Genomic DNA, 9,891 nt, shown 5'->3' with positions numbered 1-9,891 from the left:
AAAAGAAAAAGAGAGTGAAAATAGTATCAAATGAACACATATAGATTTTACTTTAAAATATATATATATATATATATATATATATATACACATTTGTGAACAAATTGAGAAGACAGATAAATTTTTAATTCCAGTAAATCTAGAATTGAAAGGGAAAAGAGTAGAAACAGAAAACTGAAAGTAACAGAATCTATTTGTAACTAATTAAAGTATAAAAAACAGGTAACCCAAAGGAAACTAGCATCAAGAGAGAATAAGAAAGAAACCCAAAGGAAACTAGCATCAAGAGAGAATAAGAAAGAATATGGCATCTTCTTCCACCAAATTGAGTCTGAAATTGTTTATCGACCCAAAGCGTGAGATAGTTCCTTTCGCAGAAACATCAAAAGCGGTGGTAGACTTTCTCTTTACCTTGCTCTGCTTGCCCATCGGTACTGTCATAAGGATTCTGGACAAGAATCAAATGGTTGGCTCCTTAAGCAATCTATATCAAAGTCTTGAAAATCTGGATGAAACTTACATGCAAAAAGAGGAACATAAGGATCTACTCTTGAAGCCAAGTGCCCCCGTTCCTTCACATATCTCTGGTCTTCTTCCTTCAATCAATGGCACTTCTTCTAACAATTCTAACAAGTCTACGAGTGTGTTCTTCTACAGGTGCCCATCTCACTTGGGTTTCGTCACATGCGATAACACCACTCCCTGTCCTCAGCAACAATGTGGGAAAACTATGAACAGTGGAATGTACTTTTTAGGTGAAAAGGTTCCGAAGCAAATGTCTGCCGAAAAGAGTGGTTTTGTGAAAGAGGGTGTTACTTACATGGTGATGGATGATTTAGTGATTCACCCCCTATCAAGCATTGCCTTACTTACCAAACTCAACGTCAAAGATTTTGGCGCCTTACAGGAAAAGGTGGTCGAGTTGGATATCAAGCAGGCATGTTATATATCTTTATAAAATATGCATATATCACTGTCGCTCTTTAGGTTTACCATTACTTCTACTTTAATATTTCTTTTCTTTATGCCATCATGCTTCATTAATTTCTTTTCTTCATATTTTTTTATAGGTTGTAAATCTCCTAAAGGCTTCTCTGCAGTCCAAGACGGTTTTGACAGATGTTTTTCTCAACAATCATACTTTGGTGTTGAAGAATCATGCTTCGGCGTAGGGTTTCACTATATTTATAATTATCATCCTAAATTATTCTCTAATATTATTTTCACTTATATTTATACTATATATATATTGTTATGATATCTTTCGTTCAAAGAGCACCAACATGTACTCTATAATTTGTTTTTCTTATCTATTTTTATAAATTTATTTATAGCTTTTAAAGTCTCTATTTTTTTTCATTTTTTAATAATTTGATTCAAATATTCTAATTGATATATCTATATATTTTTATATGAAATAAAAAAATTATAGTATACAAAACACTATATAAAGATAAAATATATAAAACCTGGTTTAGTATATTGAAGTCTCGAGTTTATTTTCCGTTCTCAAATCTAAATTTTTTCACAAATCAAGTTTATTTTAAGATTAATCATTAATAAAAATAATTAAAAAAAAACTATTATTCTTCTGAACTCATAATTAGTCTTTTTTTTCTCAAAACTAATTATCTTTCCATAGAAAATCCAATTTGAATTATGCTCAAATTAATCTGCAACCCACCAAAAGACTAAACCATAATCTAATTAATACTTTTGTAGAAAAATTTCAGTTCCTTGTCAAAATATATGCAAAAAAAAAAAAATCTTGAAACCCGTAAACCGAAAATCACTGAAAAAGAATACTAGGCAAAAAAACGCATTTCTAATTATAATACAATTCCAAAACAGAATAAAAATAACAACAACACAAACAGAAAGATTTTTTGTAAAGAAAATTATAATTTACTAAAAAAAAGGTTTTGATTAATTAATTATCATTTTTAATACCAATAAAAATTAAAACCACTAATAATAATTTAATTTAATTTAATTCTCAAACATAAATTATAATTAATTTAATGTAATTGTAATTTGTTATCATAAGTGTAGTTTTATCGAGTAATTATATAAAAAAATATTTACTATAATATAATAATTTGGTGTGATTATTTTTTATTCTCATAAATTTTTAGTTGGTGTTCTAATTTCATAAAGTTATTTTTCCTTCACTATAATTTTTTATTGTTTTATATAAATTAATTAATATTGAAATAACACGGAAGTAAGCATACACATAAGTATGAATACATATTAAACCGGTCTTGAAGTTTAATATGATTGAATAAGTTTTTGTTAATAATTAAGAATGTACTAAAATCTTTAATAAAAAATAATAAAGTATATACTTTGGTTAATTAGTTTTTTATTTATAAAAAGACAAAAGAATATACATAATCAAATATAATATAATTTAACAGAATAACAAATAATCTAAAAAATTTTAATTTTGATTGAGAATCTATTTTGGTTAGTAACGAAAAGACCAACAAGTTAATTAAAAATTTACTTTAATTAGTTTGAAATTAAGAAAAATAATTTAAAGGTAACTAATTATAAATTTACCTTGAAAGATCATTTAAATCAACTTTTTATTATTATTATTTTTATCTCTTTTTATATTTATCTAATCTTATTTTTTTCTTATAGTTATTATTTTGTTATCAACATTCTATTTATTTCTTTTTATTTTATTAACTTTTTTGTATAAATTTATAAGACTTAATTTATTAGAAATTAATTTCTTATTTGTTGAGAAACAATTATAAGGTATATATACTTACATTTTATCTTTTTATATATATATATATATATATATATATATATATATATATATTTGTTAACAAATTCAGAAGAAAGATAGATTTTTAGTTACAGTGAATCTCATTATTGTTTGAACTTGAAAGAGAAAAGAATAGAAACAGAATTATATATAGAATTATGTAGAAACAGAAAAGTGAAAAGATAAAAGAATCTGTTTGTAACTTATTAAAGTAATAAAAAGCAGGTAGCTACTGATATGAAAGGAAAGAATGTACTAATACAGGTTAAGAGATAATAAGAGAATATGACATCTTCTTCCACCAAATTGACTCTGAAATTGTTTATAGACTCAAAGCGTGAGATAGTTCCTTTCGCAGAAACATCAAAAGCGGTTGTAGACTCTCTCTTAACCTTGCTATGCTTGCCTTTCGGTACTGTCATAAGGATTCTGAACAAGAATCAAATGATTGGCAGCTTAGGCAATCTGTATCAAAGTGTTGGGAATCTGGATAAAACGTACATGCAAGAAGAGGAGCATAAGGATCTACTGTTGAAGCCAAGTACCCCCATGTATTCACAAATCTCTGGCCTTCTTTCTTCAATCAATGGCACTTCTTCTGACACCTCCACGACTGTGTTCTTCTACAGGTGCCCAAAACACTGTGAATTCGTCACATGCGATAACACCATTTCCTGTCCTGAGAAATGTGGGACTATTATGAACAGGGAAATGCGTTTTCTTGGTAAGAAGGTTCCAAAGCAAATCTCTGCCGAAAAGAGTGGTTTTGTGAAAGAGGCTGTTACTTACATGGTGATGGATGATTTAGTGATTCACCCCCTATCAAGCATTGCCTTACTTACCAAACTCAACGTCAAAGATTTTGGCACCTTACAGGAAAAGGTGGTCGAGTTGGATATCAAGCAGGCATGTTATATATCTTTATAAAATATGCATATATCACTGTCTTTAGGTTTACCATTATTTCTACTTTAATATTTCTTTTCTTTAACTAATAATGCCATCATGCTTCATTAATTTTTTCTTTTCTTCATATTTTTTTTTATAGGTTGTGAATCTTGTAAGGGCTTCTCTGCAGTCCAAGACGGTTTTGACAGATGTTTTTCTCAAGAATCATGCTTTGGTGTTCAACAATCATGCTTCGGCGTAGGGTTTCACTATATTTATTATTATCATCCTAAATTATTCTCTTCCTTTTTCGTTGGAAACAGTCAAAATAATTAAGATTACCTTTTAAATCCCGTACATAATATGTACCATTTTAAAATTTTATTAAAAAATGATAAATTACCAATTCAATCTACATAAAGAAAAACTATATAAACAATCATAAAACTATATATCTTTTTATCCAATGGTATGTTAACTGTCAACAATCATAAAATAAAAGGAAAAAATATGATTTTGTTTTCATAAAACTATATGTCTTTTATCATATGGTATGTTAACTGTCAACGATCATAAAACATAAAATAAAAGGAAAAAAATATGATTTTGTTCTATATGTATTATTTAAAATTTTTAACACGATGATATACGGTGTGCGTAGGTCTAATCTACACTATTCATGATTAATTAAAACATAAATAATAAATAGTCAAAGGATACAGCAATGGAGATGATAGACAATAAATATTTAAAAATCAATTATAATTTTTTATTTATAATAATAACTATCTTAACAAATTAATAATTTTTTATTTTATAAATTAATATCTAAATTAGTTTTTATGTAATTAACAATTTTTTTATTAGTAAAACTGATAATTAATGTATGCTGACGTTAATAATCATAAAATTAATTAAAAATTATAGAATGAAAATTTGGACATAGACATTTATTACGTGTTAATTTGATTTTTTTAAGTGAATTCAATAAAAAAATAAAACAGAAAATGGGTTAATGTACTTCTGCTTCCACAGGTCCTACTGCTGCTTCAATTCCATTATCCCTCCTCCGCGAGACTCTTTTGTCGTCACTACCGGATATTCTTTTCTGTTCTTGCGTGAAATTATTAGTTTTTTTTTTATCATTTTTACCTTACTTTTAAAACAAATAGTTGATGAAAGTGTAATTTTTTAAAAGGGTTTTAATTTTAAAGAAATAAATTCGAGATTTTTTTTCTTAACAAACTGCAAATGTGACTTAAATTATTATCAATATTATTTTGAATATTCTTCATCTTTAGATATTTTCCTGTCATATATATTTCTTGTTTGTCATTGTTACGTGTAGAATTTGGATATAGTTACATTTAAAATTTACATTTTTAAATATTATATCAGAGTCATGAGTTATAATATATCTTAGCGAGATTTGTGTTTGTTGGATATATTATTTTACCTACTATTGGACTACTCGTTAATGTGTACTGAGGTCACATTGAATGGAGATATTTAAAACAATATCATAATATATAAGTGGGTGAAAACCTCATCTTACAGATTTTGTAAGATTGAGTTAAACTTAAAATTTACTTATTAACAATTATAAATCAAGTTATTTTAATTTTTCGATAGGTATTGATAAGTTATGACTATACTTGTTGATAACGAAAGGACATATATGACAATTTACCGACAATACATTAAAAAATATGTTTTAATAGAGGTAGATACATACATTTATTTATAGTCCATATATATATATATATATATATATATATATATATATATATATATATATATATATATATATAAAATATGATGCAATTTTCGTGTAAAAATATTTTTTTAACTCATTTAGTTAATATGAAATTATATCATCTCTAAGAAAATTTATTACACATATCCGATATCTTGATACGTTTATCTTGAGAATAATAGGATATGATACGTGATATATACATATTAAAAAATGTACAATAATTATTAAAAACATGATAAATATATTATTGTTATTATGTGAATCAAAATTAAAATAATATATATTAAAGTTATCAATATAAAAAATTATAAATTATTATTATCATAAGAGAATTACTACTTTATAAATTAGATATTTCATTAACAAATATCGATAAAATATCTTAAATTATCGGGCACATATACGTGTAAATTATCCAAATTAAAGTTTTAGTGTATCACAATAAATTTTATATATATATATATATATATATATATATATATATATATATATATATATATATATATATATATATATATATATATATATATATATATAAAGAGAGAGTAGAAAACACGTTTCGTTTAAGTATATATTTAATTGAATTTGGATGAACATGTAATAATCAATGTGTGAAAATAAAATAATAAAATATGTCAAAGTTATAGTAGCTCAATTGTATTTTTGATTTTGATTGATACCTATTCATTCAAGAAGATAAAGAGCGCAACGAAAAAAACTAGACTAATTTAAAAATTAACTCATATGGATAGTTAAAATTTAAGTAACTAATTTTTATAGTAATCAATTTCTTTTGGTAGATAAAATTATGGTAATTAATTTTAAAGACCAATTTAATAATTAAGTATAATTTTTTATTTATAATAGTGATTATTTTAGTAATCAATAACTTTTAGTTTTTAAATTTATATCTAAATTAGTCACTATAATTATTAATAATTATTAGTCACTATAATTACTAATAATTATCAGTCACTAAAATTAGTTACTATTTAGATGTTTTCTTGTAACGAAATAATACAACAAACAATATAAAAAAAATAATTAACTATACAAATTTGTTATTTTCTTCAATAATCTTAATAATATTGGTGTGTTACGGTGATACGTGAAAGCTGAATTTGAAATAATATATAAAATCGAAAAATGATACCGTTTTACGAGTTAAATCTTAATTATAAGTGAAAAAACAAAGTTAAAGTTATACTCAAATAAAAAAACAACAAAGGGAAGTCAAATAATTTCCCTACGTCGTAGATACGGAAAAATAACTGCACGTTGTAAATATAAACAGACGGAGACGATTACAGTGTCCCATTAACTTTTGCAAACTAATTTATTGATTGATATTATTTGTTTTGTTTATTCTTAGTCATGCATGCCGTTTCACTTGCTCGAGTAGTTAATAAGTAATGAAAGAAAAAGCTTGATTGAACGCAATGGCTGGCTACCTCTCCATCCAAATTCCAAACTCGTCGTATATATGAATTTCATTTTTTATATATAGTTGTCAACAATCACATCTAGGTTAAGATTGTTAGAGTATAACACCTCATCCATCAGCATGGCATCATCTTCTTCGACCAAATTCGGGAAATTTGTAATTTTGGGTCACTTTTTACGTGAATTTGTAAAAAAAGTTCCACAATTTTTTTTGCGAAACTAGGTTAAGTCGTTAGGATAGCGGACGACTTTCAAGGTGAAGTCGTCTTCCATCATGACGATTTTTCTTTTTTTTTTTAAAATCAAAGTCGTCAGGCGGAATGCCGGTTTCTGGTGTGGCGCCGGTGAAGTCGTCTTTGCAGATGACGACTTCATTTTAGTTTTTTTTTAACAGTAAATGATAATAAATTAAAATAAAAATAAAAATAAACATTAATATATTTTTAAAATGATTAAAAATTAAAATACAATAATTTAGTAACTTGAAAATAATGAAACAGTCATCTATGTCCTCCGGTTCCACATGTTGGTCTTCTTCTGGGTCTGTTGGGACGTCTTAGTGGTTGTTGTTGTTGTGGTTCATCATCATTATCATCTTCATCTTGATGACTTTGGACATTTTGCGAAATTTGTGGTGATTGGGAAGGCATTGGCGGATGATAGGATGACATTGATGATGAAGATCATGTATAAGAGGCAGATGGTGGTGTCATGGTTGTTATTCCAAACATATGTGATGGACCAACACCATAACTTGACTGATGCTTGGAAGAAACCGTATGAGGAAGGGACGAGTGGGAATGAGGTGTTTGATGGGTTGTCAAATTGAGGATGTGAATGTCCAAATATTTGATCTTGACCCATAGGGGTCCGAAAAAGGGTTGGTGATGATGCATGAAATCTGGAGAAGACCCAACATGGGCAGTGTAGGGTTGTGAAGCAGGCTGGGAAGGTTCTTGTGATATGTCGTACTGTAAAATAAATAACATGGTTATTGTCATGAATAAGTATGTATGATAAACAAATGTACAACATTGTAGTATAAATAACCTCATCGTCAGAAGATTCTGATGGAGATATATAGCGGATAATGTGGTTTATGTACCACTGCATATACGGTGTTTCATCACGCAAATGACCGTTTTCGCTGAATGGTGTACCTTGAATGATCCGATTTTGTCGATCATTCCAAATTGCAATGCATTGGTGATGATGTGCTACCAAATCTCTGTCGTTTCTCCCCCTCAAGTCATCCCTATGAACTTGATCCAAGTTAACCGGCTCAGGCGAAATGTTTTGTCTTAAACCAAATTGACGCATCACCATATCCGCCTGATGGATTTCTACTATCGCGAAGCAAATTTTTGGTATTGTTGCTCTGGACACCAGAGGGATGTCAACCACAGTCAATCGACTAACTTCGGGTTGAATGTAAGGCCTCCACAAGAACTGAAACCAAATTGTAGACATTAGTTTTAAATTTTTAAAAACAAAAAATTTTCAATTACCTTAAGTATTACCTGTCTTGTACGTATTTGATCAATTCTCAACCGAAATTCAGTAACTGAAATTGAAGTTGGATTTATCCGATGTGTTACGTTCATCCACCTAAATAAAAATGTTGCAATTTCAAGTTAGTTAAATGACAAGAAAAAAATAATTTAAAAGTTAGTTTTTTACCTTCTACAGACAGGGAAACCATCCCCATCAGCCATCTCCTGATCACTTAAAGGTTGAAGTTGTGGGGCTATACAAGTAATCCTCTCCCAAGCCCAACATTGTAACAAAATCATGCATCCACCAATATTTTCTTGGCGTAGGTGAATGTCATGATCTAGGCAACGATATAGACAAGCCAAGACTGCAGACCCCCAACTATAATTCCTAACTACATTCAAGTCAGCTAGCCTAAGTAGGTACATGACATGTACCCTAGCTGCGGACATGTCTGGCATTAAAATGCTTCCAATCAATGTGAGAATGTACGCTCTCGCATATTGAGCAATAACATCATTGTTTGCATTTGGTGGAAGCTGTTTGAAGGTAGTGTTTAACCAAGTTACTCTAATTGAGTTCCCTCTTATCACCGTCGGTGGAGGAATGACACCTAAATGTTCATGGAAGGTGGAGAATATGTCTTGAATCATAGTGGGATCAGTGACCACATCTCCGTCTATCGGTAGGCCAAGGAGGACGGCTACATCCTCTAGTGTCACAGTGGTCTCTCCATGGGGGAAGTGAAATGTGTGAGTTTCTGATCTCCACCTTTCGAATAAAGAACTGATGAGGAAGTGGTTCACATCCATGTCCGGAATATACAAGACATGTCTGAATCCAACCTGATGAATTAAATTTAAGACATGGGGATCAATTATGTCTTGGTTGTTTAGTATCCAAACTTCAGCTCTTCTCGGTTTAAGAACTCGTTCTCGTCCTTCCCATAAGTCGTGAGTGATATGTTCGTGCTGAAGTCGGAGTAGTGACATATCTCGAGGTAGGCATCCATTTTGTGCCATGCTAAACATGTTTAAAAATGGTAAATGAAAATTAGAACATAAGTATGCAAATTAATTGAAAAAAAAAATATTAAATGATACTTAAACCTTGAAAGTAGAAGCAACTAAAAGAGTGATGAAGTCTTGAATACTCTCCGCGCACAACTTGAAAAAATTTTCTTCCAATCCAAAGTGATGAATATGGGCACAAGTTGAAGCTATTTGAACCAATACCAGCTTCAACACTCACGTTAATGCACAATGCAGCTGTCCATCAATGCACTATTTTTTCGTGCAGTGCATAATTATTTTCGTGAACTGTTACTGTCTTTTTTCGTGCATTCAGAAAAAGCAATAAAAGCTGCCATTCATTTATACCATTGCATGCAAAATTTAAACTGTGCACAAATTGAAAAACCGGTTAAAGAATATGGGTAATAAAATTTTTCTTTCATTCACCATATTCGATAATTAAATTAACTAATATAATTGCATTTTTACAGCTTACGAGGTGAAACAACCCA

General features: G+C 28.8%; 3 protein-coding genes across 3 annotated transcripts; 2 read left to right on the top strand and 1 right to left on the bottom strand.

The window, feature by feature from the left end:
- Positions 1-304: 304 nt before the first annotated feature.
- On the top strand, positions 305-1,172 carry LOC146884919 (uncharacterized). Its single transcript, XM_085676078.1, has 2 exons — positions 305-937; positions 1,071-1,172. Exons 1-2 carry the CDS (start codon positions 305-307, stop codon positions 1,170-1,172), a joined length of 735 nt encoding a protein of 244 aa, XP_085532204.1.
- A 1,895-nt stretch (positions 1,173-3,067) lies between these two features.
- On the top strand, positions 3,068-3,932 carry LOC114191448 (uncharacterized). Its single transcript, XM_028080619.2, has 2 exons — positions 3,068-3,688; positions 3,831-3,932. The coding sequence occupies exons 1-2, from the start codon at positions 3,068-3,070 to the stop codon at positions 3,930-3,932; spliced, it is 723 nt and encodes a 240-aa protein (XP_027936420.2).
- A 3,623-nt stretch (positions 3,933-7,555) lies between these two features.
- Positions 7,556-9,178, bottom strand: LOC114193066 (serine/threonine-protein phosphatase 7 long form homolog). The gene is made up of 4 exons (XM_085676077.1): positions 8,553-9,178; positions 8,393-8,480; positions 7,923-8,321; positions 7,556-7,843 (listed from the first exon to the last, which is right to left on the bottom strand). The coding sequence occupies exons 1-4, from the start codon at positions 9,176-9,178 to the stop codon at positions 7,556-7,558; spliced, it is 1,401 nt and encodes a 466-aa protein (XP_085532203.1).
- Positions 9,179-9,891: the final 713 nt, after the last annotated feature.

This window comes from Vigna unguiculata, chromosome 7, assembly GCF_037176805.1.
Source record: "Vigna unguiculata cultivar grain cowpea cultivar isolate G323 ecotype 2 chromosome 7, ASM3717680v1, whole genome shotgun sequence".
Classification (NCBI taxonomy): domain Eukaryota; kingdom Viridiplantae; phylum Streptophyta; class Magnoliopsida; order Fabales; family Fabaceae; genus Vigna; species Vigna unguiculata.
This window is presented reverse-complemented; position numbering and strand designations above follow the sequence as displayed.